General features: G+C 52.6%; 1 protein-coding gene across 1 annotated transcript in view; it reads right to left on the bottom strand.

The window, feature by feature from the left end:
- TCERG1L (transcription elongation regulator 1 like) overlaps positions 1 to 19,998 on the bottom strand; it is a 196,518-nt gene that overhangs the window by 58,218 nt on the left and 118,302 nt on the right. Inside the window, exons 5-6 of the mRNA XM_053583531.1 lie at positions 5,192 to 5,283; positions 1,524 to 1,612 (exon numbers count right to left, since the gene is read on the bottom strand). Coding sequence (XP_053439506.1) covers positions 1,524 to 1,612; positions 5,192 to 5,283 — 181 coding nt within the window. The remainder of the gene's footprint in view (positions 1 to 1,523; positions 1,613 to 5,191; positions 5,284 to 19,998) is intronic.

Below are 19,998 nucleotides of genomic sequence, written 5' to 3' on the forward strand. Positions count from 1 at the left end.
TAATGGTATGGTAATCTCACGTTAACCATAAATAAAAAGAAACATATATATATTTTTTTCAGTCATATGCCATATAACTAACATTTTGTGCTGGCTGACCACAGACCACATATAAGACAGCGGTCTCATGAGACTACACAGGTGTTGTTGCTGTCCAGTTTCTGAGTTAGGCACACGCATGCACACACACACGTGTGTCACGGTGGCAGCAGCCGTGCTCAGCACCCTCACAGCCTGTACAGGTCTGTGGCCCAGGAGCCACGGCACCCTCGAGCCTGGGTGTGCAGGGCTGGCTGTGTAGGGTGAGAAAGTGCCTTCTGTCCCCCACTCCTGTCCTATGCCTTGTCCCCTGCCCCCAGCCCGGCTATTCCAAAGATCCATTCTTTATAATAAAATTATAAATAAGAAAAGTGCTTTCCTGAGTTCCATGAGTCATTCTAGAAAATTATCATGACCAGAGGAAGTCACAGGAAACCTGAAGGTGAGGTTAGCTGAGCAGAACTGGGGCAGCCTAGGGACCCCGCCTGCAGGTACCATCTAAAGGGCTGGGGGGCAGCCTGGTGGCACTGACCCTTAGCCTGTGGGGTGTGACCTAACTCCAGTAGGGTCAGGACCAAATTGACTCTCAGGACATCCAGAAGCTGGAGAACAGGTGTCGCCAGGCAGCAGCACAACCCCAGAATGGGAGGCCTCACCCTAGGGAGCCCCCAGGGCACAGAAGTGCCCAGACCGGGCAGCAGGCTATCAGCCCAGCCACCCCCACCCACCAACCAGTCCCCCCAGGTAAGAGCAGGGTTTTCCATGATAGATGACAGGGGATCAGGGCCCAGCTGCAGCAACAGGGAGGCCCTACATCATCGGCGAGGATGGGGTGGCCGGAGGCCATTAGCAGGCTGCTGCCCTGTGCACTGAAGCCAGCTCGCTGCCCGGACACAAGCCTTGCTATTTCTGTTCTTTAAATGAGCTGTTCCTCCCAGTTGTATACTGCACTCTAATCTTCAGGTTTTAAAACTAATTTTTACTATAATAACCTTTTTATTCTGCTTCCAAATGACTCCATTATAAAAGGGCATTTTTAAAAACCAAAGACTGTGGCTCCCTCGTGGAAGGTATTTGGAGTGCGGCATACTCAGAGATCAAAACCCTCCCCGGAGGCCCGAGAGCGAGGCACGTCTTTAATTAACATTCAGTTGCGAATCTTCTTGGCGTGGAGGAAAAGTCCTCTCCGCTTGCAGCTGCTGCGTTTTCTTCACCCCGCCTTTCACTGATAGCTGTGCGACCGCGCTGCCGATATAATGCATTTCCACACATATATCAGAGCAGGATAACTTATCACTTGAATGCTGTTTTTTCCCTACAGAATGTGACAGTAGTGTAGAATTATACCTGCCATGAGCTGCAGATTCATTTTTTAAAGCACAATACACCTCAGGAGCATGCATTTTTCCCTTGGGCGACATCTGGCAAACGCTGGGACAGGACAATGCCGTTTCTCCTCACTCTCGGGCTTTCAAGCATCTTACCAGGGAGATCCGGGCACGGGGGTGGAGGCCACGGGCCTGCTGCCTCTGGTTGCACCATCCTCTCCTCTCCTGAGCATCGCCGGGGCCTCCTTTCAGCATCAAGAGAAGGAGAGAAGTGTCTTTAGTGTTAAACACTCCCCTACAATTACAGACAGCCAAGTGCAGAATGAGAAAGGTCTCCTGCAGGCCGACCTGCCGGCAGCAACCACTAGATAATGACCTTTCAGTACAGCAAGCCCTCAGGGCTGAGCAGTCACGCTGAGAGTACAGAGCTATGGCTCCGGGGACTGTTGAGTAACTGGACAGAGTCCCCCTGCCACCTTGTTGTCCTAAGTGGTCTATGCTGCCTGGTTTCCCGGAAGCAGGGATGGGACACCCAAGTGAGGGCATCTTACACCTGATGTCCTTGGGGCCAAAAATTCTACTGCACTCATCTCCAGAAATGAGCCACCTAGCGGCCCACCCAAGTCACTATGCCACGAGAAAACTGCATTTGGTGACAGGGAACCTTGAGGCGGGGCTGGCACGTGGAGGTCTGTCAAGACTGGAGGGAGTGACAAACCCAGGTTCCTAAAGAATGACCCTGCCCCACAGTGTCTGGCCTCCCCCAGCAGTTGCCACCTTCCCAGAGCAGCCGGGCAGGGGGCCAGGGCTGGGCACTGGGGCTTCAGGTGCTCATTCCATTTTGTCAGGTGGCTGTGATGCTCAGGCAAGTGTGACAAGCATCACTCTTAGAACACAGGGAGTATTTGAACAGTACGGTGGCTGGAATGACATAGATTTAGTCCCTAAAATTAAAAAGGTTGGGACATGTGATTAGAACAGAATTTGGAGAGAAGCAAAAGTTGTCTGAGATTAGAAAGCATGGATAGCCCGATCACAGCTCTGACATAATCAGAGGCCCGTGATTCAGACAAACCCATCTGGCTGCGCTGAAGTGTGACAGACTTCAGATCTCTGCTCAGTGATGGGCAGACACACCCAAGTTTTTACCAGGGGAACTGCAAAATCTCAATGAGGAATTTTAAAAAATAATAAAAAATAAAGTAGCATCAAAATTTTGCAGAATAATAATAAAGAAGTGAACTCATAGCAAGTATAGAAAATGCTAATGGTGAGAAACTTTTTTCTTTTCTCTTCTCCCAGTTGTTTCCATGGTTTTAATCTCAAACTTAGAATGCTATGCTTATATTTTCTCTGTCTTGGAAAATCAGGTGAGATTAAAAGATATAAGCACATTATTCACAGTAAAAACCTGTCCTGGGCTGAGAATGTCAGGAGAAACTGGATTCATTTAAGGAAACTGAATGCCACCCTATACTTTTGGAGTCTCTGTTTTTACCATCGTTGATGACAGTACTTTATGAGATAGTGTAGGTGAGAAGATGGTTAACCACTTGACCAACCAAAACGAAATGCAAATGACGCCCCCAGCCCCACCGGGGTGGGCAGACAGGGGGCAGGGGTCACACCAAAGCCCTACACTTACCTGTGGGGCTGAGGACCCCGAGGGCTCCACTGAGACCCTGCAAACTGAGCAGGTGGGAAAGTGCTAAATTATGGAAATCTGGAAGCATAAAATTCAAACAAAAGCTGAAAAGAACCTCAAGTATCTATAAAAGCCAAGGGTAAAAGAAATCCCACAGAAGTTACTGTGTCCATCGTGGCACAGTAAAACCACTGATAGTAAAACCACTGATAGGAGTGAAGCCGCCTCCTGTTGGCCATGTTAGGGAGACAAAAAGCCAGTGCTAGGGGCTCATGCCTAGAAGGAAGGATGAGAGGCCCGGGAGAAGACGGGGGGCCCAGAAAGGGCCTGTTCCTGCTCTGGCATAAGGTGGAGCTTGGATGGGCACCTCAGACACAGAGGTGACAGGCAGGACGTGGATCTGGGAAGGGCACCTCAAACACAGAGGTGACAGCCAGGACACGGATCTGGGAAGGGCACTTTGGACACAGAGGTGACAGCCAGGACAATATGCTGTCTCCTTCACGTTTGCTCATCCTGGTATTTCCCTGGGGTGGTGGCCCTGTAATCCATCCATTCTGACAGATAATCCCATTTAATAAATAATCTGTAATTTATGCTATTATCCTTAAGTTTATAAGAAAAAAAAAGGTTTAGGGTTTCTCGTAGTAGCAAATATCTTTGTTTCTCATGAAAAAATAAAGTCAGGATAAATAATTACATAACAAGGAGCATCCAGAAACACTTATCTCAAAAAATATATATTAAGAGCAGAGTTTATATTACTAATCCAATTAAAGAAATTTGTCGGAGTTTCCATTATGAAGTTAATTGAACAACAGAAACTCAACCAGAAGTCTCTGAGTAGTAGATTACCTCAGCTAATTATTCAAGCAAATATAGTAGGGTGTAATTTGTGATAGGGACTGGCATTTAAACTTGGCGAAGCTGGGATTCTCTGCTGCTAATTACCAAGGTCGTCTTCATGAGGCTCACGCTGGTTATGATTTCCTGCTGGTGATAAAACTGGCTAATCATGGTATAAAACTCATGTTCCACACTAAAGTAATAAAAGTGAATCAGACTCTCAGAACCCAGTGATAAAGAAAGTATTTATTTAAGGCACTAGAAAGGCTATCTGTGTAATTAATACGGAATCCTGGCTTGGATGTTAATCTATAAAAAAATCATACTTCGGGCAGCGCCTGTGGCTCAGTGAGTAGGGCGCCAGCCCCATATGCCGAGGGTGGTGGGTTCAAACCCAGCCCCGGCCAAACTGCAACGAAAAAATAGCCGGGCGTTGCGGTGGGCGCCTGTAGTCCCAGCTGCTCGGGAGGCTGAGGCAAGAGAATCGCATAAGCCCAAGAGTTAGAGGTTGCTGTGAGCTGTGTGACGCCACGGCACTCTACCCGAGGGCGGTACAGTGAGACTCTGTCTCTACAAAAAAAAAAAAAAAATCATACTTCGGGGGCCCAAATTTCACTTGCACTAGCATTGTGATAAATTTTCCCTGGTGATCGGGGGCACTGGTGGTCAGGAAGCAGAAGAGAGCCTTTTGTGACCCTGTTCTGGAGCTACTTGAAGGAACAGGAACACAAATGAGGGACAGTGGAAAACCTCAGGGGCCGTGGGGCAGAAGCATCTGGCCCAGGTGACTCAGAGACAGTTGTCTGACTGCAGCGCCGCTGTATTTGACAGGTGGGAGCAAATCACGTGTGATTCGTGATTTTCAGAGGTAGCAATAAAAGGGAATCCCCTGGATTATGCAGAGGAAGGATGGTGCTGTTGAAACATTAAATGCATCAAATGCAACGCCCTGACCAGCCTTTAAATTGCCATTTGGCAAACAGGCACAGAGAAAGGTCTAAAATTAGGTTTACAAAAAAAGTGAATGTGTGGTGGGTTCTCTTTACCCTAGCCTAAACGGTGGCTATCTGCAGGAAGCCTGGCCACTTGTGTGTCCTCTCGTCCTTCTGAAAAGGGACAAATGTATGTGAGAAGCCAAATTCACCCCCAGGGGAGTGGCCCCCAGTGGACTCGGGGCCTCGGATCTGGGCAGAGCTGACCCAGGCTGCTCCCGTGTCTGAGCCCTGCCTGGCCCATGGGGCTCCACACGGCACCAGCCGTCACGCGCACAGGCTGTGCAGTAAACTGGCTTGAGGGGTTTGCATCTTATGACACACACAGGTCCGGAACTGACCTCGTCCTCCTTGGCTCCAGCCCGGCTCTTCCTCTCTGTGTGCAGCAGCAGGGCGGTGGGGCAGGGCGCTCGGCAGAGCTCTTTACTTTTATCTGTTGGACCAAAGCAACTTTCGTTAACATTCCATTGTTACAGCAGTTTGGAAAAGCCAAGCAACCAAAGACAAAAAGTGGCCTTGAAAATTCACATTGGTTGGCAAACATGGTGCATCCTGCAGGAAGTGGCATTGTCAACTCCTTTGCCTGGGGGTCTGGTGACAGAGCTCTCCTTCCAAAGTGAGGGTACCTGTGGGTGGGTGTGGAAGGACTCAGAGGTGGGCCCCGCTCCTCAGCGCCCCCCTGGAGCCCCTCCTGACACAGCCCTCACCCAACCCTGAACTTCCAGGCTTAGCCTCCCACTGTGCCCTCCAGTGCCTGTGTGCAAAGATGCCAGGGCAACCCAGACACACACAGCCTCTCCGGGGAAAGTCGCGGAGGAGACACACCCAGAAGAGAGGCTCTGGGCTCAACTGTTGTCCACCTACAATGCCCTCAGGGTGAGGCCACGAGACCTCTCCCAACAATTGGCCTGGACATTGCCCACTGCTCATGCTGTACCAAGATGTGTGGGCCCTTTGGGGGTGTCTCTCACATTCCTAAGTCCCCAGGGCTCTGGGAAGATGGGACCTTCCTCCAGTGATGCCAAACTGCTCCCTAGACTCCATCTATGCCATGCTGGGCACCGGCTAAAACACCACTATCCATGCCCGTGGACCAGGCCATGTGGGGCATGGATGGATAGGACATAGGCCCTCCCCAGCAAGGACAAGGGACCAATGTGGGATAGCAGAAGGAGCCTTGCTGAGGCTTTAGCAGCTGGTGGCCATGATGGGCCCTGTCAAGGGGATGAGGTGGTCCAGACTGGCCAGGCCTCCAGGTGCCAAAGTGCACACCTGGTCTCCGCAGTGGGCACAGGCTTCTGTCCAAACCATTCAACAGTCTGAAAGTAGTTATTTAGTGGGGGAGAAGGGCAGAAAAGGGCAAACGTGGGATTCTGAAAATGAGAACAAAGATTACATTTTCATCTTTTCCCCAAATTTCTAAATAATCTTCAAAATTTTGTAAATAGTTTTAGCAAAAGATAACACAGAGAGATTGACCAAGTTTAATACTAAGAATGAAGAGAATGGCCTAAACCATCTGTTCGTGTACCAGCCTACAAACAGGTGAGTTCCAAGGGGGGAGCCCTGGAAGGGCCTCCTGGGTTTGCAGGGCAGGATCCCCTTGAGGGTCCCCACTGCCGAGCAAGTAGAAGGGTCTCAGGTATATTCCTTCCTGCAGAAGGGAAGAAGTGGCACCGGTGAGAATCACTGCACACGTGTGCTCACCTCACACCCACAGGCACACAGTAAGGGTGTCCGTGGCCTCTTCCATGGGGACACAGTTGGGGCACTCCCCAAACCCCCACTGGTACCTTCTTACTGCCGTCTTCAACCCACTGCCCTGGGAAGGAGGCTCGTGGGAAAGACCATGGCTTGGGCCCTGGTGATGCCCCCGGTGGGCGTCTGTGCCTGCCTGGTTGTGGCTGGGGAGCCAGTGGTCTGTGGTGCCCCTCTCAGCCCTCAGCAGGAAGCCCTCGTTCAGGCAGAGCTTGGCCAGCAGCTGTACATCAGACATGGAGCAGCTCTTGGGGCAGCCTGGGCCTGGACCACCTGACCCCATCCCCAGAGGCATGGCATCTGCAGGAGACAGAGTCACCAAGTCTCATCCCTGGCTCCCCCTCTATCTGATAAGTGGACAAATGGCCAGAGCTGTCACAACCACAGAGAGGCCATGTCCAGCACCGTGACTCTGAAGACAGTCTTGGCCTGCAGGCTTTCACAGGGACCAGACGGCCCTGCTGTCTGAGGCGCAGCCACCCTTGGCTGGAGCTATTGGCAGCCAAGCTGAGCACGAGCCCCGGCCCAGGCTCCCTGTTGTCACCCTCTCTGCAGCAGGTGTGTCAGGACTGGGCCTCTGCAGAAGCTCGTCCTCCAAAGCGCCAACCTCACTTGGGCAGCTGTGGCCACCACCAAGAGACACCTCGGCCTGGCAAGGCCACGTATAGGTCCATTTAAAGATTGCCCTTGGGGAAGGAATGATCCTTTCATTGACCTGAATAACCATGCCTGAGTCAAGAAATAAATTCAAGAGCAAAGGAAATCTTTCATTGTCACTCAGGGTGACGGGGCCCTGTATTGCATTAAGACGTTCAGAGCTCTGTAGGAATCACTCCCCAGAGCCCATTCCTTGGCAGGTGTCAGGCAGTCCTGTCCCAGGCCCCGTCTCTGCCTCTCCCCTACCTAACTGGGATTAGGAAGTCATTGCATTTATGCCCAGAGAGGGGCTAACAGGTAAGGAACTGCCAAGCCCAAGGAGACCTTGTCTGACTTCAAGAACCGGCTAGGCAGGACCTGGTCCCTGTCCCTCTGCCTTGTCCTGCAGACACCAGGAGTGCGTACGGGGGAGGGAGAGGAGGAGGGAGGGAGGGTAGGAGGGGAGGCAAGAGGGAAGGAAGAGAGGAGAAATCAGGGTGGGGACAGGGAGGGTGAGAAGGGAGAAAATAGGGCACAGGCAGGAGAGACCAGGGAGAAAGGAGGGAGGAAGGAAGAGGGAGGGGTCCCACCATTGCTGGGTCTGACGGCAGCTGGCCTGGTCCCAGGAGCTAAGGATGAGGCTGAGCCTGGAGAGTTAGGTTGAACCAGCAAGACCCAAAATATTACACTGACACTCAAGTTATTGCCCCTTTTGACTCCACAGTCAGCTGTCCTCCTTTGTTGGCTGAGGGGGGAGGGCAGGGAGGGAAGGGGAGGGGCGGGGGAGGACTGGCAAGCTGACCCGCCCCCCCGCAGCATCCCCATACACCCAAAGCAGGCCCAAGGCAAGAGAGGAGAAAGTTAAAGGTCAACTGAAGTTGGATGCATTGGTCACCCTAGACTCAGACCCATGCTGTGACCGGATGTGACTGGTGGCTTTTTACTACCTAAGGAGCCGGAAGCCATTTGCTTTAAACTTCATCCACAGTGCAGTGAGAGCAGGCACCGTGACATGCATGAGGGCGGCTGTTCACGGTCACCCACACCACGCACGGCCGTCACGCCAATGGGAACACGCCAGCATCTCCTAAGAGCACTTGGATGAACACGCATGTCATCGTGAGACACCGTGCCAAGGGACCGCGGCCAGAAGCCCCCATGCCTTCTTCCTGGCACTCTGAGAAAGGGTAGTGAAAAATCTCTATATTGGAAGTAGTTGATCTTTGTAAAAATCAGATCATAAATTCTGGCCTTTGAGATAACGATTTCCATTGCTCCTCCTGAGTGCTTCTCAGAGAAGGTATTTGGGATGGTCATTTTACGGCCCTGTCATAGACCCCTCCCTGCAATCCCTGTGGCACACACGTCCCTGCCCTGAGCCGCTGTCGGGCCAGCCGGCACTTCTTACCAGTGCACCTTGCAGCCACCTTGCAGACACAGAGCAACACCTGGGCCCACGTGACAGGCCTGTGGCCAACTCTGCGGGCAGAGTGCCCTGTGCGGCTCTCCGTGGGCCACTTCTGGGGTCCACTCCGACATGCTTAAGTGATCTTTGCTTTGGGGCTCTCCACAAACTCTGATGATGTTGTAACGTGCCCCCTTGAGTGGCAACGGGAACTAGTTTATGGAGGAAAATCAACAAGTCGTATGACCATGGACGTAAAGCGCTTTGGGGAGCACAATAAATATCCACCCTCGGAGACAGGCCTGCCGGTAATATCTCCCCCCACCATTCATCTATTGATCGGCCTGGCTCTGTGACGCCAAGGGCTCCCCTGTGACTCTGGGCGCTATTTTCCTCCTGGCAGGGCTGAGAGACAAAGGGAAGGGGAGGTCGCAAGGTGTCTGGAAGGAGGCCGAGGAGCGGTGCAGAGACCTGCTGGCGGTCAGCCGTCAAATGTGTATTTGCTGCTCCTGAGGAGTCGTGGTGACCCCAGCATTTGCGGGAAAGGTGAAAGAACGTGGTGTGCATGGTTAGTTCTTTCCTGGAAGAGCTGTGGGAACAAGGGCACCGGGCGGGGGGATTTTCCAACAAGAGCCCCTTGAAGGAACATAGCGGCAACAGCCCACCTCCTGGAAAAAATGAAGATTAAAAACCATGCCCATCTCTTGGGCAAGACAGAGCCTTGGAAACTCTCAGAGCTCAGCAGTCAATTTACTCTGTTCCCTAAACAACTGGGTGGGGTGGTTGTTCCTATGCCCTAAGGCAAGGCTTCCAGCATTTTCCTTCCTGCTCATTCCTCTAGATCAGAGCCACCAGTTTTCTTAGACTCTCCAAAACATGAGGACTCACGGGCATGTGGCATCATCTGGTATCAGGTGACAGGTCTGTGCCTGTCCAGCTGTGCTTCGGCACCAGCAAACCCCACTCACACAGAATAGAGCACTAAAATTTTTAATGACATTCAAAAAAGTGCTAACTACTATAGACAAAACTGTCTAATCATCAAAAAGATATTAGAAGTGTATCAACCTCTCCTAATTCAAAGGATGGTTTGAAACTCAGTCTAATTCTAATTAGAAAAACCACTGACTTCCGGTGACCTCAGCTTCCTCTCTATAAAAGGCACCAGTGTTTTGAGTCTCTTCCAAGTTCCAGACTCTAAAAATCAACCGGACATCTGGAACTGCTTGTGGAGCAAATCTCAAAGAAACACAAGATGAAATTAGAACTGTGGAGATCTGGGAGAAGGTTCCACTTGTAGCTTTCTCTCAAGGGAGCGGGGAAAGTCGGGAAAATGAATGAACCTTGAGAAATAGGGCACAAGAGAGAATTAACTTTTCTATTTGGAAGCCAATAGGGACTGTGGATGTGCTTCCTTCAGCACCAGCCTCTCCGATGTTGGAATTAGGCAGGGAATTGTAGACCAGGGGAGTCTGTTCCACAGATGGCCCTGACGCTTCCTCAGGTGCCCGTGAAGTTGCAGGGGACAGCAGGATGAACTGAGTGCCCCAATTGCTGTAGACCAGTGATTTTCAACCACTGTGCTGGGGCACACCAGTGTGCCAAGAGGGTCTTAGGTCTGCTGAGAAAATGTTTAAAGATCATTCATCAACTTATTTTCACACTAAGTATATTCATTCTCTTTTGTTGTTTTTTGTTTCTTGAGACAGTCTTACTCTGTACTCTGGGTTGAGTGCTGTAGCATCATAGCTCGCGGCAACCTCAAACTTTGGGCGGACGTGATCCTCCTGCCTCAGTCTCTCATGTACCTGGGATGACAGGTGCCTGCCACAACACCTGGCCACCTTTTCTATTTTTAGTAGAGACAGGGTCTCGCTCTTTCTTAGGCTGGGCTGGAAATGAGCTTAGGCAATCCACCTGCCTTAGCCTCGCAGAGTGCTGGGATTACAGGCATGAGCCACCATACCCAGCCAATACTTTCTTTTTTTTAATCAACAGAATTTAAGTGTGCCATGGAAGTTTAACTATAGGCTGAAGTGTGCTGTGAGATTAAAAAAAAAAGGTTGAAAAACACTGCTGTCGATCTTTGGCTGTTATGGGAAGGGTTTAGGAAGAAAGTCCACACCGCATACCCACTGTGCAGCCTTGGCCTTGGCATGCCATGCCCTCAGAGCAAACAATGAGGCAGGTGCGCGGGAAGCTTGCTTGGAAATGCCTGTGTGTCGCCAGGGAGAACCCCCGGGCCTGTGCTAGACACATGCATGGCCAGGCATGATCTCAGAGTCCCAGGACCTCCAACGTCTGTGTCTGGCACAGCCCAGGGACTGCGTGTACACCTATGAACATTTTTCCTCCCAGAGCTTCGCCATCCTCTGCTCTTGCAGAGCCGTCCGGGAGAACGGCAAGTGACACTTGAGCCTCGCATGCCACACCCCCATCAGCCCTGTTCTAAAACAACTTCCATGACGTTCAGACAAAGCAGGCACAACGTCCCCATTTTACACATGAGAAAAGCAGAAAAGCAAGCAGTTCCAGATGTCCGGTTGGTTTTTAGAGTCCTTTTCCGGGTTACAAAGTAGACCAGGAGGGAGGGCTGACATTATTTGTCAGTTCAAGCAGTACTGAGCTCCTTTGAAAATCTGATAATAAAATAACAGGAAAAAGCAATTTATGCCTAAGATAATAAAAATGGTACACTCAGGGCCTGTTTTATATGGCTCTAACTGAGGCTTGGTGAGTGTGCGGGTTGGCGGTCAGTCTCTGCAGTAAGAACCGAAGCATCAGAACTGCGGCATCTCCCTCGGCCCTTGGGAGAGCCCAGGTCCCCAGAGCTGGGTGGGAGCAAAAGATTAAAAACAAAAAAAATCTGAGGGCGCCCCAGGGGACTGGTGGGACCTGGATTGGGGGTGCTGTGCTGGGGAGAAGGGGCTATCGAGCAGGGCTGGACACCCAGGCACAGCCCAGACTCCACACCTGTGCTCCGGGTGACGCCGTGAAGACAAAGTCCACTGGAGAGGAGGCTGTGAGAAAGGGGAGGACTGAGCAGCCCCTCACGCTGTCCAAACAGCCAGGGTTGGAGGGAATAGGCAGAGGGACAAATCCCCGGGGGAGCTTTCCTGCCTTTCCCTGCCAGGGGAGGAGCTGGTGGTCAGAGTGCCCACGGTCCCCAGGGCTCTGTGCAGCCAGAGTTTTCCTGCCTACCTCTCACTGGAGGACACGCAGGAGGGTTCCTGCACCTCTCAGTGCTTGTTACCTCACAGAGCTGCTGACAGAGTTGCTGACACAGCTGGGAACTTGAGGCCACACATCCAAATAACCAGACACCGGGAGTGTCACTGCTGCAGCCCAAACGGAGCAGTGGGGACAGTGGTGCTGGGGACAGTGGCACCAGATGCACCTTCACGGATCAGCAACACGGTCCCACAGTCACACAGAGACCCCCAGCCCCCAAGCAAATGACAAGCACCAGGCTGGATGGCCTTGGGGGACACTCCAGCTCTACTTGAGGGGCCGGTGGACGCTGTCTGTGGGGGCCCTGGTTGGCCAGGGTCACCTGCTGCTGTCTTCCCCAGCACTGGCTGGAGGACCAGATCCCGGAGCACCTCCCTGAGAACCACTACAGATGAAGATGATTCTCATACAGACAGCAAATCATTCCTAAGGCCTCCTAAATTTTTCATAGGCAATGATTTCAGAGTTGACAAGCTGCAGAGAGAATTAATTTTCTACCCATTTCTAACATCTTGGATTTCCCTTTCCAGGAACAAAAGGCTATAAAACACTCAGAGGGGAGGACAGGAGCTTGGCTTCCCCGACAGGAAGGGGTGCTGAGAGGTGGCTGCCCCCTATAGCAGGAATCACCCCTATGACATGACCCCCACCACCTAGAGCAGGAACAACCCCTATGACATCACCCCCACCACCTGGAGCAGGAACAACCCCTGTGACATCACCCCTACCCCCTAGAGCAGAAACCACCCCTGTGACATCACCCCCACCCCTTGGAGCAGGAACAACCCCTGTGACATCACCCCCAGCCCCTGCCCCAGGCACCACTCCTGTGACATCACCCCCACCCCCTAGAGCAGGAACCACTCCTGTGACATCACCCCCACTCCCTAGAGCAGGAACCACTCCTGTGACATCACCCCCACCCCCTAGAGCAGGAACCACTCCTGTGACATCACCCCCACCCCCTAGAGCAGGAACCACTCCTGTGACATCACCCCCACTCCCTAGAGCAGGAACCACTCCTGTGACATCACCCCCACCCCCTAGAGCAGGAACCACTCCTGTGACATCACCCCCACTCCCTAGAGCAGGAACCACTCCTGTGACATCACCCCCACTCCCTAGAGCAGGAACCACTCCTGTGACATCACCCCCACCCCCTAGAGCAGGAACCACTCCTGTGACATCACCCCCACTCCCTAGAGCAGGAACCACTCCTGTGACATCACCCCCACCCCCTAGAGCAGGAACCACTCCTGTGACATCACCCCCACTCCCTAGAGCAGGAACCACTCCTGTGACATCACCCCCACTCCCTAGAGCAGGAACCACTCCTGTGACATCACCCCCACTCCCTAGAGCAGGAACCACTCCTGTGACATCACCCCCACCCCCTAGAGCAGGAACCACTCCTGTGACATCACCCCCACTCCCTAGAGCAGGAACCACTCCTGTGACATCACCCCCACCCCCTAGAGCAGGAACCACTCCTGTGACATCACCCCCACTCCCTAGAGCAGGAACCACTCCTGTGACATCACCCCCACCCCCTAGAGCAGGAACCACTCCTGTGACATCACCCCCACCCCCTAGAGCAGAAACCACCCCTGTGACATCACCCCCAGCCCCTGCCCCAGGAACCACCCCTGTGACATCACCCCCACCCCCTGCCCCAGGAACACTCCCCTATGACATCACCCTCCCAGTGTCCTGCAGCAAGAACTCCTCCTTGTGACATGATTCCCACCCTCTGCATCAGTAATGCCCCCCTGTGACATCACCCCCTAACCCCCAGCCAGAGGCTCCAGAGCTCTGGAGACATGTGAACCAGGAAAACAAGAGATGGGGCAGTGGAGGTGGAGAGGCAGGTGGAGCCAGGGCAGGACAGGAGTGCAGAGGGAGGTTCAGTGGGAATGTGGAGGGAGGAAGCAGGAGAGATCAAGTGAACGTGTAACCATCATTTAAGACACTTCCCTACAACTTTCCCCAAAAGTATAAACTCACAATCCCAGGCTAAGATGCTCAAGACGGTGGGAATTACAGCTGTGGGGGGGGGTTGCAGCACACCTGGAAGGGGATGTCCCTCCAAATCGGTCGTCCTGAGAGTCAGAGCCAGCTCAACACTGCTGGCACCTGGTGTCTGAGCTGGCACCAGGAGGCTGGGGCACACATCCAGAGAGTGCCACACACGTGCACACACAGGCATTCACAGAGGGGCACACAGAACACGGGCACACACAGAAAGAAAGTCCCAAACCTGCCTGCCAGCTGTCACTGAGGCCAGAGCTTCCTCACCCTGTGCCCTGCACTCGCCTGAAAAGGACAGAAGCAAAGCTGCTGTGTGTAAAGCTTTGACAGGCAGCAGCGTGGCTTTCTGTGAAGGTGACGACGGCAGAGCGGTTGTCTCCATTATGGACTCAGGCTATGCACAGCTCTCTCAGTGTGGACATCTTTGAAAATTGCCCCCCAGTGCAGCATTCCCTGGAGAGTTAAGCCTCCAGAGCAACTATGTCATCTCCTTAGTGGGTGTCAATGTGCCCACAGCGTGTCAGACAACAATGTGCCTACTGGGGCCCACATCCCACCAGGCCCCGCGGTGCAGTCAGCATCCCCTCCTGGCCCGGTACAGGGCAGCAGATCGGGGCAGATGTCAGCTCGCTGGCCTGGGAGGACACAGGGGGCTCCCGGCACGTCACTCCGAATGGACGCTCCACTGGGTCACCACTGGCCTTCTGGGCCCACACTGTGGCTTTTCCTTGGCTCTATTATGTGTGATGCTGGGTCCCATGCAAATGCCACCAGGCCTTCAGAGAACCTTCTGTAGCCTAACTGTCCATCTGCAGAGATGACCCTGGCATGGGCGGCTCCTCCCTAAGCAGCTCTGAGTTCCTGGACAGCCGCAGCTGCTTTCTCTGGCTTTCATCTTAGGCTCTCACAGCTTCCTCTCCTGCTCGGCGGAGCTTTGGCACCAGCTGCACCCAGGGGACCACGGGGAGGGGCCATGGCCAGGAACCTGGCACCAGCTCTGAGCCATGTAGCCCTCACTCACCCAGCCTCGGGCCCTGTCCACGTGCCCTGGGGACTTCACCACGCAGCTGGGCTCTCCCCAGAGGGCACCACTGGGCACAGCTTGGAGCCTCTACACAGAGAAGGTTCCATTTTACTTTGAGTAAAATTGCGTGTGAACAAGACAGTGTCACAAATATCTTCCTGCGGTTTAGCAGGATTTCCCTGGACTAGCACGGGACGTAAGGATGCTGGGGAGTGTGAGGTTCCCGGAGTGGCTTTGGGAAGGACGATACAGGCAAGCCACACAGGACAGAAGACCCAGCTCTCCTGGGCGAGTGTCTATCTGTCCACAGAGCCTGGGAAGCAGGGGCCTTCCTTTGGAAACCAGGTGTGCAAACTTTCACCTGACAGCTGTGAGACACCTGAGCTGGCAGCAGGAGGCTCGGGTGCCCATCCCAGAGGCCGTGCTGAAGTCCCCCACCACCTGCAGCACCCTGGTCACCCCCAGGGCCCCAGAAAGCACCCCCTGCAGGGCGGCGGCCACCCCCACAACCCCAGGAGCCTCCTGGAACCCTCAGGACTCAGCCCGGAGCACCTGCCACATCAGGGCGGCTCCGGGCTTGAGTATGTATTTTTTCCACACTTAGGCCTGTCTCTTTCATCAACTTAAACAACAGAATCAACAGATGGGACTCCACTGTACACTCCAAAGAGCCACAAATTAATTGTTTAATGAGAAAACGAAGCAATTCCAATAGCGCCTGCTAACTATCTCATCGGCCTCGCATTTAATAACCCGAGTGAGCTCATTAGCACCAGCCCGCCTCCCTCGGGGCTGCTCCGTGCTGGCATTGCCCAGGGCTCCACCTCAAGGCCGCGCCAGCCCAACCTTGCAGCCCCCTCCCCGCCCTGACAGCAAGGGAGACCGAGCCAGAGTCATCGTCATGCTGCGGGGCGCGGGGCCTTCTGTGCGCTCACCCGCCTGATCTGCACCCCGATCTGCACACTGCGGGACCTGTGCCAGGAGCTGAGCATGGCCTGTGGCTGCAGTCCCATGTGGGACTGTTTTTTCTGTCTAAGAACACCCCGAACAGAGGCATGAAGACCCTCCCTCAGAGACTCGGGGCAGCTGGGCCCACCCTTGGGGACTGCCTTCCCCCACCTGGACAGCAGCCAGGAGGACGGAGCCAGCCTGGCCCTGTGACCCCAGGAAGGTTACATGAGGCCCTTCCTGCTAACATGGCCACCACAGAGGTCAGGACCAGGGGGCTCCCAGTAACTTCTTCTGGTTCTAGTGACTTTCGAGGGCAGCAGGAACAGGGCTGCTCTGGAGCCAAGGGACAGAGCCTGGAGCTGCTGCTCACCACGGCGGGAACACGGGCAGATCCATGAACACTGACAGACCCACCACACTGCTGGTGTGGGGCTCCAGCTCGACCCTCAGAGAAGTGACAGGAGCAGGTTCCGAGTTTGGGAATTCCCGGTTCGCCCCAGGTGATAGTTGTTTTCCTCAATAAAGTATCGTCACTTTTTGGTTAAAGATGTTTGCCGAGCACTACCCTGCTCCGAGCATGATGCCCAGCAGGGCTGGAGGGAAGAAAGGTTGGGCAGGCAGGAGTGGCCAGTCAGCTCCTCAGGTGACTCCTGCACCTGTCCTGTGTGGAGTGGGGCTCAGGGACAGTGACACTGGACTGAGACCTGAGCAAGGGGAGGGTGGGGACAGAGCAGGACGCACACACTGCCACAGAGAAGAGGAAGAGCAGGAGAGTGTGTCAGAGCCAGGCAGCTGTGCCGGCACAGGGCACGTGACACGGGACAGGTGACAGAGGGCACCAGAAAGGAGGGGGCCGGGTCAGGCCCAGACCAAGGGCAGCAGCCTCTGGGCGTGGCAGGGAGCTCTGAAAGCTAATTCCTAATGCCCTATTAATGTCTCATATAATGCATTACTTATATATACAGTGTTTTCTAAATATTAATATAATCAACTAAAAATGGTTAAATTGTATTTTCACGTTGAAGATTTTTAAGGTTACTGTTTTTAACAAAAATGTTCTTATTTGCTAAAACACAGCAATGTAATTTAGGATGTGAATATATTTAATAGTGGGTTTCTATTTACCACCATTACTGTTATGACTATTACTTTGCAAAAGAAAGAGAATTTCAAAGGGGCCCATGCTATTCTGAGGTGCACTTTGACGATGTTAAAGTTATGTCCCACCATCGTAAAGTTAAAATATTATATTTAACGCTTTATCTATCTTAGCATAAGCATTCATAACTTCCGATTTTAAAATTCTCAAAAATACCTTTTTATGTAACCTTCAGTTACATATGGAAGAGAAAGTCATAATTAAATACACCCTCACTCTAAATTACTTCATTAAATTTTATCAAATAGGAACATTTTGTCAAATAAAAGGATTCAATATTAAAGCCTTCATGATATGAAAACGAGACCTGTGAGCCTCTCTCCAGAGCAGCCAGAGTCCCGCTCACTGAATGAAAGGAGTGTCAGCCACACTGTCACCTTGCAGGGTGCCAGGGGCAGTGCTGTCCTTCAGGAACCCTGCCTGCTTTGCTGTCACAACTGGGGACCTCCAGGGTCAGGCAGAGGAAGGGCACAACCCTCACCACTGCCCCCATAGCCCTGAGCCCATCTAGGGGGTCTCTGCTGTTTTCTGGTTCCACATGTGGTACAACCATGGCCACAGGACGTTCCCAGGATGGATCCAAAGCCTGGGGCAGAAGGGGCAAGCTCAGCTGAGGACCGGCTCTCTCCCGCCACCTGTCTGGGGGCTCTGAACCAAGTGAGGAGAGACAGTGGCAGCTCCAGCCCTGGGGTCCCCGAGGTTTGCCATCAGGCAGACCTGGAAATCACCCCCAGCTCAGCCAGTGGCTTGCTAGCACTGAGTTCAGGGAACAGTCACTCCCCTCTTCTGAGCTTCAGTTTCTCCATCGAGAGAACAGGAAAAACGACAGAGCACAGGAGACTGGCTGTGGACAGAGCCTCTGGGTACTCATCGCCGCACTCACATCTGTCTGTGGTGGTGCCCCCATAATGGGTGACATCTGCCTGAGCCAGCCTTGTCCACTGCGAGGGGCTGCCTGAGGAGGAAACGTGGAGAGGACCCAGCCGGGGTGCAGAGCAGAGGGGGCTCTCTGGGTCCCCACCTGCCTCTTGTGCAAACTTAGCCCCTCTGGGTCCAAGAGTCTTCTGTGCAAAATGCAGCATGTTCCTCTAGCTGGGCCTTTCGAAAATGGTGGTAGCAATTATTCTATCATGAACATCTTAATGGAAATATTGGACAAATGTTTTTTACAAATACATCAGGAAAGACCACTCACTCCCCGCAACGCAGCACTGCCCATGTAAACATGTCCCTGCAAATCCAGACCTAGAAATGAAAGCGGCCCTGCACAGCTCATCTGTGTGTGCACACCCAGTGTGTGTGCTTGTGTTTTCACACACCAAACATTCAAGACACTTACAGGTCCCTGCGTATCGTGTGAATGGGCATGAAGTACTTTCTCCTGCCTCTTATAAAGATGCGTCTTGCCTTGTCATTGACTAAAAGAAATGAGGATTGCGAGGTCCTTGGGGGCTCACTCACCGCCTTTGGGTCCCCTCCTCCCAGCCAGGATCAGAACGGTTTCAGCAAGCATATAATTTAAAGGAATAAATGTGTATTTAAAACATTTTTAGACATAAATCACGGTTTGTGATGAATTCACCCTCGCCCAACCCCTGGCATGTTTTAAATGAACAGAAACTTGCAGGGCCTGTGCCCCATGCACAGAAGGACACTTAGGCTTCTCACTACCCTATGTGACTAAACAAGAGCTGAGTTCAGGATAATGTGTGAGCCCCTGTGTGCGTTGGCCGAGGTGGCCTGTCATTTACGTGCGCTCTGTTCTAGCACATACAGGCTCTTTGTTGTCCAGAGAGCCATGCTCAGTCAGCGCCATGGTTCCCAGACTAACCGGAGTGAAGACGCCGTCCCCACCTGCCTGATTCATCTCACATCTAGAAGTAATAAAATTAATAGTATACTTCTTGTCGCAGTGATAAAATTAACTCGGACTCTTTTTTCTAGCCAACGTCTTTCAGTTATTTTCTTATTTTCAAAAGGGAAGTTTTCCCAGTCATTTGATACAAATGGCTTTAATTAGCTTAAAGTAAACATAACCTTTAGCGGGGACGGGCTGGGAACTGCTGCTTGTGAGCTGAAGGATAAACCAGCACCGTGCCCGCCGCATTGATTTGTGATGGCAGGCGGCACAATCCAATTTGGTTGGCATCAAAGCAAACCACCCATCACTTGGAAGAATTATTCTCTGCCATCAAGAAGCCAGCCCATCCCCAAATATACACAAAATGCGTTTTTACGACGAGGGCAGGCACATTTTTCAAAGGACGGGGAGGAGGAGACCGAACGTGACTATGTTCCACTTGGCGCCTCCCAGGAGCTGGGTGTGCCCTGCTTAGAGCACAGTAGGCACTCTCTAGGGAACTTGCATTTTTAATGACTGTTTCTTTTAAAGGTACTAAAACATTTAAAATACTCCTAGACTTATTTCGAAGCAGCCAGTGCAAAGGAACCCTTTGTGAAATATTCAGTTGAAGGTTCTCACCTGGGCTTTACCTTTCCTGGGTCCTGCTAGGCTGGTTACCAAGTGGGTCAGCAATTTGTCAACCAGAGTTGGATTCCTGGCCCATCCACCAGCATTTCCACCATAAGCCTGACCGTGCACCACCTTTGCCCTTCAGCACCGTGTGCCCTCTGCACAGTAGAATTTACTCCCATCCTGCCTCACTGGTGTGGTATCTTTTAGAGATTCTCCACTGTCTGCCCCCCGCCCCTCCAGTCCACACAGAACAAGTGCAGAGTCCAGTTCAATGCTCCTGCTCTCTCCGGAATACCAGCCTCTTACCCCCACTCCATCCATCTTGTTTACTGACTGACTCCTGTTTCTTCCCCCAACTGAGCCCAGGGCCACCCTCTCTGGCCTGGACACTGTCTCTGACTCCCTTGTGAGGGGAGCATGCTGGGTCCATCCTCCACTCCACACTCCTCCTCTCTTTATAGACGATACTAAAGTCATGGG

The sequence above is a fragment of the Nycticebus coucang genome, chromosome 3 (genome assembly GCF_027406575.1).
Source record: "Nycticebus coucang isolate mNycCou1 chromosome 3, mNycCou1.pri, whole genome shotgun sequence".
Classification (NCBI taxonomy): domain Eukaryota; kingdom Metazoa; phylum Chordata; class Mammalia; order Primates; family Lorisidae; genus Nycticebus; species Nycticebus coucang.